At 36.8% G+C, this 16,526-nt stretch overlaps 2 protein-coding genes and 1 long non-coding RNA gene across 5 annotated transcripts in view; 1 reads left to right on the forward strand and 2 right to left on the reverse strand.

The window, feature by feature from the left end:
• The first annotated feature begins 11 nt into the window (after positions 1–11).
• The window catches only part of mcmdc2 (minichromosome maintenance domain containing 2), a 30,383-nt gene continuing 13,868 nt past the window's right edge, over positions 12–16,526 (forward strand). Inside the window, exons 1-14 of one of the 2 annotated variants that reach the window (XM_017453425.3) lie at positions 68–521; positions 1,601–1,722; positions 1,865–1,924; positions 2,006–2,201; positions 2,285–2,407; positions 2,976–3,077; positions 3,699–3,827; positions 3,922–4,159; positions 4,436–4,641; positions 4,765–4,931; positions 6,018–6,197; positions 6,299–6,423; positions 6,943–7,052; positions 7,414–7,597. In XM_017453425.3, coding sequence (XP_017308914.1) covers positions 425–521; positions 1,601–1,722; positions 1,865–1,924; positions 2,006–2,201; positions 2,285–2,407; positions 2,976–3,077; positions 3,699–3,827; positions 3,922–4,159; positions 4,436–4,641; positions 4,765–4,931; positions 6,018–6,197; positions 6,299–6,423; positions 6,943–7,052; positions 7,414–7,580 — 2,022 coding nt within the window. In that variant the 5' untranslated portion in view covers positions 68–424 and the 3' untranslated portion in view covers positions 7,581–7,597. Of the gene's footprint in view, positions 522–1,600; positions 1,723–1,864; positions 1,925–2,005; positions 2,202–2,284; positions 2,408–2,975; positions 3,078–3,698; positions 3,828–3,921; positions 4,160–4,435; positions 4,642–4,764; positions 4,932–6,017; positions 6,198–6,298; positions 6,424–6,942; positions 7,598–16,526 lie in introns of those variants that run through there. The other variant, XM_053674971.1, reaches the window with a different exon arrangement.
• On the reverse strand, positions 7,278–11,846 carry LOC108256496 (uncharacterized). The gene is made up of 8 exons (XR_001810315.2): positions 11,720–11,846; positions 10,234–10,283; positions 9,935–9,996; positions 9,219–9,275; positions 8,981–9,027; positions 8,498–8,537; positions 8,194–8,257; positions 7,278–7,561 (listed from the first exon to the last, which is right to left on the reverse strand). It is a non-coding gene; the product is annotated as an uncharacterized LOC108256496 (long non-coding RNA).
• On the reverse strand, positions 12,894–16,475 carry LOC108256493 (transcription factor 24). 2 transcript variants are annotated; one of them, XM_053674975.1, is made up of 5 exons: positions 16,084–16,475; positions 15,295–15,427; positions 15,108–15,172; positions 14,272–14,691; positions 12,894–13,846 (listed from the first exon to the last, which is right to left on the reverse strand). In XM_053674975.1, exons 4-5 carry the CDS (start codon positions 14,653–14,655, stop codon positions 13,739–13,741), a joined length of 492 nt encoding a protein of 163 aa, XP_053530950.1. In that variant the 5' UTR covers positions 14,656–14,691; positions 15,108–15,172; positions 15,295–15,427; positions 16,084–16,475; the 3' UTR covers positions 12,894–13,738. The 2 variants fall into 2 exon arrangements, with proteins under 2 accessions (XP_053530950.1, XP_017308910.1); XM_017453421.3 differs by lacking the exon at positions 16,084–16,475 and having other exon boundaries at positions 15,295–15,521.

The following is a 16,526-nucleotide window of genomic DNA, read 5'->3' on the forward strand; positions in this document are numbered from 1 at the left end:
AAAACGTTTTTTTTTTTTTTTTATTCACATCACCAATTTACACTGAATCTACATCCTACCACAAAACATTACCTGATCCAATGATTTGCTTGGAGCCATTTGATATTTAACAAAGGATAAACGACAAATGGCTTCCTATTCCCTAAATAAGTTCACTACACATAGCTTTAAATGAAACTACACCATAAATGGTATGGTATGGTATATGGCCATGTAGGGTTTAGTCTTTGGTTAGCAAGTAAACGGTATAAAACGTATATACAAATATTAACAGTACAATTATTTGAACAAAACACCTTTTATGCGCGTGCTATTCTGTCAGCCCTTGAAAGCGGGAAAATAGCGCACGAGACACGACGGTTATGAAGAGACGGTCGCGTGGTTCATTCTGAGGTAAAGTTGGCTTTTTGTTGACGAACCCAACATGGAGGAGCTTCTGTCTCTGAAAGAGTCGATAGTTACGTACATGGACAGAAGTGGAGGCCTGCGTAAGCTTGTTGAAGCCTGTCAGTCTCTTAAAGGTCGGTTTTGAGGGGTGAATATTTAATTTACAATTAAATACCTAAATAGTTAAGCTGGCTTTACAGCTAGCCTGCTTTTTTTTTTATTATTATTATTTATTTATTTTTTTTATGTGAACGGCCTGTGTAATAAGCCTACAAACACCTCTGACCTATTTATGACGATCATAAATAAGACTTTTTTTTTTACTTACTTATCTCACATTAATATTAGTTAATCTTTAGGCAAGCTGATGAATATTAATCCATTTATTTTCCCTGTTTCATATTATGCATGTGAATGTATTAACAATGACCCCTATAAAACAACTTTGGCATTTATGTTCCCTAAATGTTTAAACAACAAATATTAAGTGTTACTCAGGGAACCTGTTCCTAATAAAAGGCAAATATATAAATTAAAAACTATTTTCTTGAAAGAAGTAGGCCTACATCAAGGCTTATGGAAATATAAATTACTAAAATATAGCCTTGCTTGGATGCAATGAACAACAACAACAAACCCCATGTATAAGATTTAAAAGCATATGTAAGAAAAAGATGAATAATAAAAACTGCTTTAAAAATCCTGTCACATGTTTTAAAGTAATCAGTTACATTAACAAAAATTAATAATAAATTATTCAGGTTTTTAAAAACTAATTTTAAAGCCACCTCACTGCAAATACTATTCAACCAAATTCAACATATTTCATGAAGGTATACTTCTGAAAGAAAACAAAGGAATTTTTTTTTATAAATAAATGCAAATATTAAATAAGCCAAAATATCTTCTTTTTTATTATCATTATTTATTAAATTAATATATTTTCCTGTTGGCAATTTGAGTTGCCATTTGACTATCCAAGAAATTTATGATGCAATAAAAATGTTTGAGATTTTTTTTTAGAGATATCATCTGAATAAATACATTAGCTACATGGATCTCAGAGAAACATATACCCTGTTGAGTTATTTATTTATTCATTTATTTTTACTGACATTGATTTCACAGTTCAGTCATCATAACTATATTTTTGTTTGCGCTGCTCCAAAAAAAAGTCCTGTTTAAATTATTAGTTGTTGTTTTTTTTTGTCAGATTCCCAGCAGGTGTATCGTTTCTGTTTTGACGTGAACCCCTCGGACATGGTTGAACTGGATGCCAGACTGGGAGACTGCATATTACACGACCCCCTGAAAGCCACTTCGCTCTTTCAATCTGTATGTTTAATTTTAGAAGATCACAGCTTTACATGTTACTATGTTACTTGTTACGTATGTAACATATTTCTATGTTAGAGGTCCAGGTGGGTTTAACATTTAATTATGAATTTTATTAAATTAGGTATTTGTGTTTTCACAGGTTTGTTTTCTCTCAATAAAGACACTGTCGCTAATTGAGCACATACACACAGAGAGCCAGGTATGTCATCATATTACGATCCCTTATTTTCCTATACAGTCAAAATTTATTATGTAGTCGTTGTCTCTTCAATCCCCCAAGGTTAATGTTGTTCTACATCCAACACACATGCCACCATTTCCCAACTACGTTCTGGACTTATCCGAGTTCCCTCGTGGCTATTATCTGATGAGGCCTGTAGCATTGGAGGGCCTTGTAATTGCCATGACTTGTGTGACAAAATACACTCAAGGAGCCAGATTCATCTGTGAAGAAGAAAAATGTCCTTGCTCCAGAGGTAACTGAATCTGATCTCCTTAGAACAAGTCTTTTTAGTACCTCTGTTGTCTCCAACTATAGCTGTTGTCACTATTCCACCAGGTTTCCACCATATTAGAGTACATGCACCAGGAGCTACGGAGTCAGCTACTGTCCGGAGCGACTTCATCTGCTTCCTTTGCTCCTCGCCACTCAAAGAGGATGTGAAATCTCGTGTTTTAGGGAGTAAGAACTAGGGCTATTGGTATATTGCTTTACTAATCATTTCATATTCCCTCCTCAGAAAGAACTTTTTCAGAGGTTTTTCATGTTATGGCTCCACGGTTAGCACTTTGTTAACAAAACCTAAAACAAAACCAAATATTGTCATAAAAATAATGTACTGTGAAGATATCTCTAAGTATCGCGTCAGCTAGTATAATTACCAGCTTTATCTTATTTTCTTCTAAAGAAATTGTTTGGAAATTGTGTTTGAAAAAAACTGATGACAGACAGTGTTCTTGTATCGCTATGACATAAAAGGAAACGATATAAACGTCTCTACGTACCAAAAGCTCAAGCGACTTTACAGGAAACACGGAACTGAACACATCAGTGCATAACTTTGCGAGGCAGTACTTTCAGGTACATTCCTGAAATATTTCAGCTGTTATACAGCTGGAACCTGTTAAGTAATAGGCTTACACCCAATAGTCAGGAAAAAATTAATTGACCTCATGTGGTGCATATGTATGATGTTCTCTTTCTGTTTTCTTTTTTAATTTTTAAAATCTCTCATTTCATTTATGCTCAGATAAGCAGCTGGTTGAGCTTGTACACCTGAGAGCGCTGGATGTGTTGGGAGTCCATGAGAATTCCTCCCTGAGATATCAATCTGTCACTCTGTTTTTGAGAGGTATAGTCAAGATGTGATATTTATACTGTACCACACAGTACAAATTCTACTCTGTTTTCTATTCACGGTCAGGACATTGGAATAAGATATCATGAAATTAACTCAATTATAAGGCATAATGCTTAAATAAATAAACTTTGTCAATAAATAGTCAACGTGAGATATTAGACACTTTTTCAGTATATGTAACTGTGTGGTTTATTCACACTGAAAAACACATACATATAGTATATTAAAAGCTGTTGGGTGAGGGACTGTATTTTCCTGACAAATGAAATGGTGAGCCAAAGTGTCTCCATCTCTACAGTAAATGTACTCTTGGTTAATCAACTCTCTTGGTTAAGTTAGCGAGCTAACATTAGGTAAAACTGAGCATACTCTGTCACTTGTGAAACATTTTAAACATCATTTGTAAAATGGTTTGTTTTAATTTATTTTATGTGATAATCTTGTAGCTTCGTTTACGTATAACATACTTTTATACATTAGGTTATACTATGAAAAACAGCTTCAACTGTATTTATTAAATACATAATAAAATGTATGTTTCACCCATTACATTACACTCACATGAAAATCATAATGGCTAAACAATATTCTTGTGTTGTATCCTAATTTTAGATGAACTGTGTAACACTATGAAAATTGGCCAGCTGTACCGAGTAGTAGGAATACCAGCACATGTACACCAGTGGTCCAATATTACTTGGACCATTGAGGCTTGCAGCGTTCAAAATCTCATGCCTGACTGTGAGTGATCCGTTACATTTTTAGTAAAAACGTAACACATCTCCATGTTTTAAGAGTGCCAGGAGGACAGCTGATCTTAGACTGCTTTCTACAGATTCCTCCTGTGTAAGCGACAATTTCCAGGTCCTGCATGCTGCCTCAGCCTGTTCCCCATGGAGATTCTCTGCCATTGTTGCTAACTCGTTTGGCTCTCCAGTAGTCCCGCCTGGCCTGTACAGCACACTGAAACTGGCGCTGCTTCTTAGCCTGGTGCAGACCAAAAAGGAGACTTTAAAGGCACACAATCATTTGGATGTGCTCGCGTTCACCGGTGATACTCTTAACGTTGAGAGGTGTAGTTCTTTAGAGATTGTTAGAGCCTAAAAAGGCATAAATAGTTAGTCATTTTGTTTGGCTCTAGATAAGTAGTTTGTGTTTAATGTCTTTCAAGATATCCTTTCATTCCTTTGATAATTAATCAGGCCCAGATATGTAGTAGTTACTATGTTCATTGTCTTATACTGATAAGGTATTTACTAATAGCTATTTATTGATTATTTGACTACATAAAAGCAAATAAACAAACATAGATCAGTAGCCACTATTTAACTGTGCATTTAAATTGTAAGGTTAATGACATACAGTCTGGGCCTGGCAGCACGGGGTATTCGTCACCCGGTTACTGGAGAACTGTTCGCCTCCTTGTCCAGGGATGACCATGGAGCAGGAACAGCTAACATCCATGCCGGCTCTGCTCTCCTGGCTGCTGGGGGTGTGTGCCTGCTAGGGGACTTAACATGCTACAAGAAGGACAGGATAGACACCCTCCAGTCAGGTATCATGGAAAGAAAATAAAGTTTTAATACAAATTTTATTACATGCATGAGGTGAATGGGAGTAGTAAGAAATACTTTTTTAAACTTCACACTTTATCATGGTTTATCTTGTGTTCCTGCAGCATTAGATAGCAGAGCAGTCTCTGTGTTTATCCCTGGAAAGAAGTATGGTGAAGATACTGACCAGCTTCTTTCTTTCCCCATCGACTGCAACTTTTGGGCCCTGGCTGATGCAATAACTCCTTCTAAAAAAGCTACCAGGCCAGACAGTGTACTGCTGGGCTCTGTTGTAGGTTCACACCCTCTTATATGAAATGTATTTCCTGTTTCTAATAAGCATTTCCTGGAATCGGTGCACCATATCATTTGAATGAATGTACTTGTTTTAGCTGGCATTTCCCAGAAACAGGTCTGTTGGCTTTAATGAGGCATACAAAATGAACAGTTTTGACATTGCAGGTTTCTTGTTGTGACCAGACCTTGAAATGATGGTGCATGTTTTTAGGCACCACAACCTCTATCCACATTTAGTAACAGGAAGCAGAGACAATATACTTATATTTGAAGAAGTTCCAAGTTGCACAAAAAAAAAAAAGGCTCATAAATATTAGTCATCTGGGGTGTTTACAGGTCCTTATATACTATTAATTTGTCCAAAATTACATTTAATTACTTAAAAATTACATTAGTTAATATTGAAATAAAATTACATGCATTATCTTAATTTACAGTGTCTTGGATTTTAAGCTTTAGTACTATTCTTAATCTGGTGAGATATATATACACACACACACTACCAGTCAAAAGTTTAGACACACCCATAATGGGAATTATGTTGTGACAAGAAATCAAAATATTTTAGCATATTCAAAGTTTTGCCTAGAATTTCCAGAAATGTATTCTTGGTATTTTCTCAACCAATTTCTTGAGGAATCTCTGAGATGCTTTTTAAACAGTCTTAAAGGAGTTCACACCTATGCTGCACACTTAATGGCTGCTTTTATGAATATTTCATTCCAAGTCTTCCATTTAAAACAATATTTTTTGTAAATAAATTGTTAGTTTTTTAGAAAGAAATGAATATGTTGCCACGATTATATTTTTGTCTACAACACCTATTTCAAACATTTAATCACCAACCCTCAGATCAAAAGGTTTTTAAGATCATGAGAAACATTTCAATCGAGTGTCTCCAAACTTTTGACTGGAAGTGTGTATATATGCTATATTTATTCATATCACTGCAGACTAGAATTCAGTTGTAGTGACGTTAGAAAAAGTTTTTAAAATTTACATTTCATCTTTAGGATACCTGTAGGATACTTTGTCATCTGGATTTTAAGAAATCTAATAAGAATATAACATGTTTTTGTAGGAGATGGGTCTGGTACCCCCACAAGTTGTAGATGCATTTGGGCTTGTGATCCAGTGTCGAGAGCCCGGAGGTAACCACCCACTCCTTCCAATGACAGTACACACCCTGAGGCAGGCCATTTCACCAGGAGAGCCCATTTACCCTGCCTGCATGCAGTTTACCACACAGGACTACAAAGATGTAAACATTTTTGTGAACTACTATTTCATTGATAGATCTTTGTGCCTGATAACATCATTCTATCTATGCTATACATCAGTGTACTCCTGTTATCTCTTCAGCTCCTAGCTTATGCCCGGAGTCTGAAGGTAGACATGAGCACTGAAGCTGAGATGATGATCCATGGTTACTACATGGCCAGTCGGAGAGTGCGCTCCTCAGTACCCGTTGCATCCATTAAACTGCTGTAAGCATGGGCTAAAAATACCTAGGTAACTTAAAGGAAGCAGAGGTTTCAAAGAGAAAGCGAACTGTTAAACCATGTCCCTAAACCCTAGTGTGGAAGAGTGCACAGTCCAGGCACATTAAATAGTTTTTACTCCTCTGCACTCCAGATTCAATATACAAAGGAAGCGGTCCTGGTTGACTGACGAGTTGGGACAATTAATGGTGAAGACCATATGACTGGAATTAGCAATTGTTGCAAAACAGCTAACCAGTACACAATATGCTGCACAGTATTATAGTTTACCATTAGATGGTAGCCTTATAAAATTTACCCTTTAGGTGAACCATGGATGTCTTCGTAGAATGTGTAGTCTCTGAAATTGTGTTTTAAATTCTACACAGCTCATTTCTGACCCCATTCACTAGTATCATTCAGGATCATACTAGGGAAAATCAAATCCATAAGAATCTTCCATTGCAGTACAATTGTCAGAGTGCACTTAGATACAAAATATATTTTGCTTGCTGCTTTTACCAGGATAGCCCTTGCACAGGCTCATGCTAAGCTTAACCTGAGGACTCTTGTGCTGGAAGAAGATGCAGTTATCGCAGTATTGCTGTGTGAAAACTCCATTACCCTAAAACATGGTGAGAGCTTTAGTGAACCTTTTAAGAGTATCCATTTACAACAAATTGGATTGATTAGGAGTCTGGCAACATCTGACAGATTTAATATGCTTTATTGAGTTAGGTATGTAGTAATTTAGGACTATTGTATTTTAAAAGAACCTTAAACAAAAAGTTTCATATTCAGTGTAGGATTATACCATTAGCATGAAAACATTGCAGCCAAAATAAGGAGATAGAAAAAGGTCAAACTTTTAGACATTTATTTCAGTTGAAGGTTTCAACATTCACCTTTTATCCCTTCTTTATTAGTTCACTATTATTTATGAGTCAAGATCCAGTTTTTATTACAGCATGTTGAGAGTGTGTCTTGGGAACACAGGGGCCTCGGCGCTTGTTATTGCACCTGATGCGGTGTTTCCCTGTGATCTGCATGACCTGGAGTCCCTGCACAGACGAGACCAGACCTTGGAAGAGTTCCACCAGCAGATCCTGCAGTTTGTATACAACTATGCACCAGGAGCTGGCACCTACATCATGGAAGAATAGGGTACATTTAATCTGAGGTATACCTGAATCATCTTTTTTCTTTATATAAAAAAAAAAAAAAAAAAAAAAAAAAAAAAATTATGAAATTAGATGTAGTAAGGTTCAGCCGTTCTTAGGTTAAGGCAATATTTATATTTGTTCATTTGCTTTGGTACTAATCTCACATCTAATGTATATATTCATAATCTTACAATATTTATAAACAAACTTTTAAAAAATTCCAGTCTCGTTCAAACAAGCAATTGATAACTTGCACCTCCAAGGTCACAGAAGTCAGTCTCTAAAGATCATTGGGAGAAAAGGATTGGAAAAAAGCCAGAAAGACGTAGGATTCTAATAAAAACGTAAAAGTCTAAACAAGGCATCTTCCCAGATGATTTTTACAAGAGTGGTCAAATCTATGCTCTGGCTGCAACACTGAGTTTAGCAGCATGCCTAACCCACAATCAGGTAATGTCCATGACCCCCCCAAGATAGCTTTTCAGATAGTCACATTATCAACAACCCAATCTGGTCTGACGGGTAAACGGCAGAAATGTGAAAGTCATCATAAATGCAGCATCTCAGGCTCAATTTTAAACACCAATTTAAAAAAAAGAAATAATTGATATACCTTCTTAAGAAACAGATGTCTTGAGACATTCATGCCCTGGTTACTTCTTGTGAGTAGTTCATTTCTGAGGAGCACATACACATCTTAATCTAATATCATTCATGTGATATTCCTGGGTGTAAATGTTTCTAATATTAAACGCCAAGATAGTCACCACCTCAACAACCCAAACTGGTTAGATGGGTAAACGGCAAAAAACGTGATCACAGCTCAACAGAATCATGGACAATGGAATACTTCACAATCTACATTTATTTTATTCAGTGTGTCGAGTACAATATTGTATAGAAAGACATTGCATTACCTTGTAGTCTCCATATCATAGCCTTAGTCATCTGGGTTTCCTGATACAGAGAAAAACATGAGTTGTTTAAAAGATTGGAATTTTTTAAAATGCTTTTAACACAATCTCGTTCAAACAAGCAATCAGTAACTTGAACCTCCAAGGTTACAGAAATCAGTCTCTAAAGATCGAGATAAAAGGATTAGAGAAAAAGCCAAAAAAGTTAATGAATAATAAAAACAAATGGTCTAAATAAGGCATCCTCCCAGATGATTTTTACATGGAGTGGTCAAAGATCACATGTACTATCTATGCTCTGGCTGTAACGAAGTTTAGCAGCATGCCTAACCCACAATCAGGTAACGTCCATGACCCCTAATATAGCTTTTCAGATAGTCACATTATCAACCCGATCTGGTCTGACGGGTAAACGGCAGAAATGTGAAAGTTATCATAAATGCAGCATCTCTGGCTAAATTTTGAGGAAAACAAATATTGTCCTACCATGTCCTGGGAGATCCATGTCCAGTTTGTAATATCCATGTTCGTTTCTGAAGAGAAAAACATCTTAATTTCACCAACTGCCCACATAAGATATTCTACAGTGGATGATCTTACTATTGAACTCAGAATCACAGCATCAACAACCCAAATTGGTCAGATGGGTAAACGGCAAAAACGTGAAAGTCATCATAGTCAGTACATATCCACATTGTGTCCATGAGAAAATGTTTCTTCTCACCTTGATGTGACAAACTGCAGCCAATTCAAATCTGTACTTGTCACGCTCGATCTAATACTTCAGGACAAGAAAAGAGGAAAATCTTTTATTTTTCTTAAGGCATTGTTCACAGTGTGCACATTCGCCTGCTTACAGCTGGAGGATTAAAAGCTCTGGCCACTAGGGGGCAGGTCAGAGGAAAAACACCTCACTAGCACTTAAGCACCTTTGAGTACGTTTGAGTACGTTCTCCGATTCTGCACAAGGTAAACAGTCAAGATGTCAGGAGTTGAGGACATAATATACATCTTAAAACAGATTCAGTCTTCAGTCTTCTCTGCAAAGGGATACAAGCTTTCATTCCAACAAAGTAGGAGCTACACCTGATTCCACTTGTTTAATCACTTCCTCTTGGTCTCCAATCAAGTGTACCCCTCTAATTTGGCTGGAATAAAAGCCTGCAGCCACACCGACCCTTTGCAGAAAAGATTGAAGGCCCCTGACGTAGAGGATACTGCTTTAATCTTACCAAAGAGAGAAACTGACAAAGCACAACAAAAAGTAATCATACTGCCTCCACAGTTCACATTACATTTTAATGCTGACTTTTCAGATGGTCACATCATCATCAACCCAATCTGGTCTGATGGGTAAACGGCAAAAATGTGAAAGTCATCATAAATGCAGCATCTGGGGCTCAATTTTAAATACTAATTTAGAAAATAATTCTAACATACCTTCTTAAGAGACATGTTTTGAGACATCCATACTCAGGTTACTTCTTCTGAGTAGTTCATTTCTGAGGAGCACATACACACCTTAATCCAATATTCATGACCCATGTGATATTCTTGGGTGTAAATGATCCCGATACTGAATGCTCAGATAGTCACAATCTCAACAACCCAAACTGGTCAGATGGGTAAACGGCAAAAACGTGATCACAGCTCAACAGAATCATAGACGATACTTCACAATCTGCATTTATTTTTTTAATTCAGTGTCAAGTATAATATCGTATAGAAAGGCAGTGTACCTTGTAGTCTCCATATCACTCCTTATCATAGCCTTGGTCATCTGAGTTTCCTGATACAGAGAAAAACATGAATTAATTAAAAGGTTGTGCCCCCCCAAAAAAGAGACATTATAAATTCAAAACTTACAATTCAGTTGAACTGTCTAACTGGAGTTTGGTTAAGACCTCCACCCACCACACATACACCTCAAATAACCACTCCCTAATTAGCTCTTTACTGTCACAGCTATTGATTTTACACTGCTTCAGATAAGCAGCACTGAGGGATCAATCAATAAGGGAACTCAATTCCACTCCAAAACTTGACTGATGAACCAAAGGTCAAAGGGTACATGTAACACAGCTTGAGAGCACATCATCTCACACAAACACAAAGGTCTTACCACAGCTAGTATAACTCAAGGTCAGGACCTTTACCAAGACTGTAGCCCCTCAGAGAGGACTAAAAATTCAGAATTTCCCAACACAAGTCATGTGAAAACCATTCCCAAGCCAATGTGGCCTCACAAGGGACAATAGACCTGGTCATAATCATCGGACAGTCCTACCAGCAGCAATGCAACGAGCAAAGGGCAATTTATCAACCCAAGTGGGACATGCAACTGCCAACATGATTTATACAAGTGATAAGTAAACTGCCTTTTTTTTTTTTTTTTACAATAAACTTTTTTTTTTTTTTTTAAATATAAATAACAAATCATTCCATTGTACTATACAATAGTATGATGGGGATGCTAGTTCTTTCAATCCAAAGAAAATCTGCAGGAGGGCAACTTGGATGAATTACACCCTCTCAATCGTATGCCCACCCAACTCAAAGTGTGGGAGGAATTTAACAAACTTGAAATGCTACCTTTCACCTATTAAAATCACATACCGCATGTTTTAACCAAGAGTTCAATTTGGGTTTTTTTGGTTATAATTCACATAACAGCAATAATATAATATAATATAATATAATATAATATAATATATAATATACTATATATAATTACACATACATACACACGAGAAATACAGAATAAAAGCATGGGGTTTAGTTTCAAAATCTACTTTTTCAATGCCAGCTTTATTCATACCATCAAGTGCATTTAAACTTATCATCGAAATCCTCTCCCTAGACGCTTGCTATTTTCTAAGACGTAAACCTTTGCACCTTTTGAGACTGCAAATGGGGGAAAAAAGACGACCACGTGGTCAGGACTCGTCATGGAGAAGGCCTAATTGTTTATCCGACTTAGCCCATTTCTTCAATTAACGCGAGGACATTATACGCGAGTTAAATAAAATGTGAATAGCTTTGAACATAACACTAACATTATTTAGCAATCTCCACAATAAAATAAACGGTATGAAGCAGTCAGGCTACTTTTTCCTGTTCGGAAACTAGGCCAGGAACAGAGCTATACAATAACAGAAACCGCATGCTTTTATTTTAACACAACGCGTTTAAAGTGTTACAGCAACTAATTTAATCGTATTTTACCTGACCAGATGTAACATAGTAAAGCATTCTGCTTTGGCGACTCCGCGGCCCTCAAGAACGTCCACGCTTACAGGATACATGCTGGAAAGAGAGAAAGTGGTGCGCATGCGCGTTTTATTATTTTAGCCCAGACTTCCTGTTTCAAAGCGCGCATGCGCACTAGACCCTGCTGAGAGCAAGATTAGTGTTGTAAAGAATGTGCGCTGACAAAAGAATCCTGACTTTGAATAATAGTACTTTGTAATTTTAAATCTCAAGATGCTCGAATGTAGCGACTATGAAAAATATTTAAAACAACACATGAACGTGAAGACCTGAAATTTTTTTAACATGCGTCCTCCCAAAAACAGGATTTAAAAAAGGGGTTTCAGTCAGTTTTACCAAAAAGGCTAACAACGCTTTTTTTAAAATCCTTGCTTGTTTATATTATATAAACAGTGAGAGCACCTTGAGGATTTCAGAAACATGTCTTGGGCTATTTTGTGGTTTAAAGAAAAAAAAAAGTCGCGTGGGGGGGGGGGGGGGGGTGGATTCTGTGGATACATCCAGTGTGCCACTAAATTCACCTCAAATTTGTAAGCAGATCACTCAGGACTACAAAGTCCATTAAAAAATACTGATATTGTGAAAGAAAAGTGCTCAAAGCTTATAGATGACTTAGCATCAATACCTGGCAGGAAAATTTAATGATGTCGTGCCGACTGAATGAACCCATGTTATAGTGTCATCTTACAAACGCCAAAAGGGGTTTTTATTCCTATATTTATGAGCTTCCCAAATATAAGTAACGCCTAAAGATTATTTAAACAAGAAGGTCTGTTTATTTTTTCCTTATTTAATAGGGTTTAAGTAGATTTTGTTGGTCACTTTCAAATCAGAATCGACATTTACTGACTTCTACCTTATGTGAAACACTTGTGGACTTGAAAAAAAAATGTAGCCTGTATATTGCTTAGTAACATATATATATATATATATATATATATATATATATATATATATATATATATATATATATATATATATATATATATATATATATAGCTTAGTAACGCTATTAAATGGCCATCTATATTTCGGCCTTTGGTGAGTCAGCCAGCAGACAAGTGAATTCATGCTGTATTTTATTTTATTTTATGAACTATTTAAATTACTAAGACAAAAAATACAATAGTAGACCATATGAATGCGTTTCTTGTTTCAACGAATTTCCAAGCAGAAGCTGTGTAATCATGACATCAGCCTTGGTTTCAAGTTGAAAACATTTGAATCATATCATACAATACAATGCAATCGTTTTCGCTAATATCATAATCTGGAAGTGGCAATTAGCTTTAAATTATGGGTATTTATTTATTTATTTATTTATTTACAATCCACAAATACACCGACAACCATGTATGTGACAGGAAAGAGCAGGGTTTCTGCTAGACTTAGTCCAAGCATTGTTGTGATCCAGACAGACCTCTTCACATGACAAATGTTACGTTATTCACACATGCATTTAGTGCAAATACTTTAACTAAAGCCAACAAGTCAAGCATGACAGCTCACTATCCCGACATAGCTACACAAAACCTCCAAGTACGGAGTTGAAAGACAGAATTTTGAGCAGAGACCCTTAACTATTCAGTAAAATATAAAAATCACGCTTGATTATATACAAATTATGTACAAATGTCAAATAATGATAGGTGACATGTAAGTGTGCCGTAAATACGCAGCAACACAATCGCCATGCAGTCGTTTGTTCCTATTTGTACTCATTTCAATATGAAATTGGTGGGAAAATAATAATAATAAAGGAAATAATAGTTTTAATTCCTTTTCAGAGTGACTAATTAAGACTATTTAAGACGTTAGTTAAACGTTCAGAGATAAAAAAAAAAAAAAAAAAAAAAAAAGCACATCATGAGCGCTTACAACAGAAGTGGACTACATGTTTGGCTCTGCAAATATCCTGAAATGATCATTTAAAGTTTCATTTTTAATGACAAGAATGTCTTGTGTGCAAAGGGATTATGTCTGAGATGATGATGACGACGCTCCTTGATTTTCATTCTGGCTTGAGTTACTCAGGAACTGGCCGCTGGCACCAATATACAACCTCGAGCGCATGGGCCATTTCTGGGGGGGGATAAAACAAAAAACAAATAAACATAAATATGTAAGAATATTTTAAATGAATTATAACAAGCAAAAGCATAAACGAGGCTAACATTTTAGGTGTCAGGGTTTTCTAAAACTAACTTTTAAATGATTCATTTTGATTTGCCTTTTCAAGTCACCGTTATTGACACACCAAATATCAGCCAAAGTGCTGTATAATAAAATTAAGTCATTACAAACAGCAATGAAATATAATACAGATAAATAATAAGCTAATAATAATAATAAAAGACAACCAAAGATGGAAAGAAACAGAAGACTCGATACAACAGAATCGAACCAATTTCCTGTGAAGGTTTTACAGCTTTTTTTTGTAAGTCGTGTGTAGACTGTGAAAAGTGATAAAAACATGAATGCACAAAATGCAATTCCACTTTACTCACTTTCACAGGATGCAGGTAACCGCCGCCTTTGAGTGAATTTAACGGTTCGCTCCGTTTTGCGCCGTCTCCTTCTTCCATGCCCTCTTCCTGCAGGGTTTTGGTCAGATGAGCTATGTATGTAGTGGCTAATATGAGCACGTCAAGTTTGGACAGTTTGGTGTCGGGCGGTACCGATGGCAGGGTCCTCTGGAGCTCCAGAAACGCGTGTCTGAGGGTCTGAACGCGACTGCGCTCGCGCGCAGCGTTTGCTGCTGCCGGTCGCCCCCTGGTCCCGAGACCACCGCCAGTAGGAAGCACGCGCCCACGTCTCCGGTCTGAAGGCAGCGCGTCAGGATTCGGGCTAGAGCTCGGGCTGGATGTGGGACTGTCATCCATAATTGTCATACATCCAGTTCCATCTACTAGAGATCAAGTCCGAACCTAAAAAGTACAGAGATCATATTTTCCCACGTGCTTTTCCTATTTCACGTCATCCGAAGCTGACTAAATATCACTGCTTCACATAAAAAATTATCGCAGAGTTAAAATAATAATAATAATAATAATAATAATAATAATAATAATAATAATAATAATATTACCTATAATAGCCTATACGAGATCAATTAATTGCAATTAATTAACGACTGTCCAACTATCTGGACAGGCCAAATGATATATTAACGTTACACAATGTTAACCATAAAAATAACCTGCACACAGCATCATATGGTTTCCCCATACGACTTGATACAAAAACCAGAAACTTGTTTCACAATATTTATCACAAAACAGAGGCTCAATTAATTGCAACTACAATTATGAGGTCACTCAGAATAAACATGGACATCATTTACCGTGTCAGTCCTCAAAAGATAATTTCATCACCCTTTTCCACACAAGAATTTCTGCGCAGAAATAACTGTAATGTACAAGATTAAGTCAGCGCAATTAAAAAAAAAATTAAAATGGCTAAAATTAAAATCTTGAAAAGCTCTCCATGTTTTTAAAATAAATAGCCTACATAAACTCGCACACACATACCTTTTAGACCAATTTTCAGCAAAAGTGCGTTCTGGGAAAAGTACACAGGAAGGCCGGGAAGTTGGAGTTCTCTCACACGCTGCACCAACAGAGATGTATAGTTCCGTCCCAGCTGCAAAAAAATATCTGTAGCCTGTAAACCGGACGCGGTTAGTCAAGAAGGTGCGTTTTTATGTCGCCGTGTCTATGCCAAGCCCTCACCTGAGCGCGTCAGGTCTCAGGAGCCTCTCATTTATTGGGAAAACAACGAGCTGACAAGTCCTTCACTTCGGTGCAATTAATCACAAGGCTTTAAAACGGCGCATGTGGCTCCCCTTCTCTCTCTCTCTCTCTCTCTCTCTCTCTCTCTCTCTCTCTCTCTCTCTCCCCCCTTTTCCTTAATCCTTTCGGTATAGGGAACAGGGGAGCAATCTCCAACGCCAGACGCAGCATTTTTCGGCCACACGCGTCTACTTCTACTATAACCTACTACAAAATAACGAACTGACGTCATGGTACACTCTCGGAAATCTTTAGTATGTATATTTTATCTGGAAACCTTTACAAATGAACCTAAAGGACCCAAAAGCTCCTACCTTCCAAAAGAAGGTAGGAGCTTTTGTAGCCTACTTTAAAACACTTTAAAAGTCCAAAACGTGTATCTTTGGTGGTACAATTTGATCTTTATTTATGTGACTATATCCGCTCAAAGTAAGGCTTTTCCTATATTGTCTTTCGATTTTATGTAAATATATATGTATTTTTAGGGGGTGGGTGATTATGGGAGGTGGTAGAATATTACGATATTACCTTCGTATTATACTGCTGGTGGTCACTGGCTCAGACATTTGAACAGTGTAGGATTTTAGCCTGGCATTCTAACCAGCAGTCAGCACTTTGATTCACAGCCAATAAATAAACTCTAAACACTGCAATCAACAGGCAAGTATGAGGAAATTCTTTCGAGACTCCCAAATTAATCACCCTGACTTCCAGAGTCCACACACGGAGATGTCGGGGAATTAATGAATGGAATTATTCATAACTTGTATATCTCCAGACTGTTCTTAATACACACTGTTTTTGTAAGGATGAAGTAACAGTTTTGCTCCAGGCCACTAATTATGAAGCACTGCAAATGAGGTTAAGTAAAGCTCCTCTGCCTAATTACTCTACGTCTTACCCAGTAAACCGCGTCGTGATTAGAAAAAAAAAAAAAAAAAAAAATCTTCAATAGACCGGCCAATTAGAGC

This window comes from Ictalurus punctatus, chromosome 23 (genome assembly GCF_001660625.3).
Source record: "Ictalurus punctatus breed USDA103 chromosome 23, Coco_2.0, whole genome shotgun sequence".
NCBI classification, from domain to species: domain Eukaryota; kingdom Metazoa; phylum Chordata; class Actinopteri; order Siluriformes; family Ictaluridae; genus Ictalurus; species Ictalurus punctatus.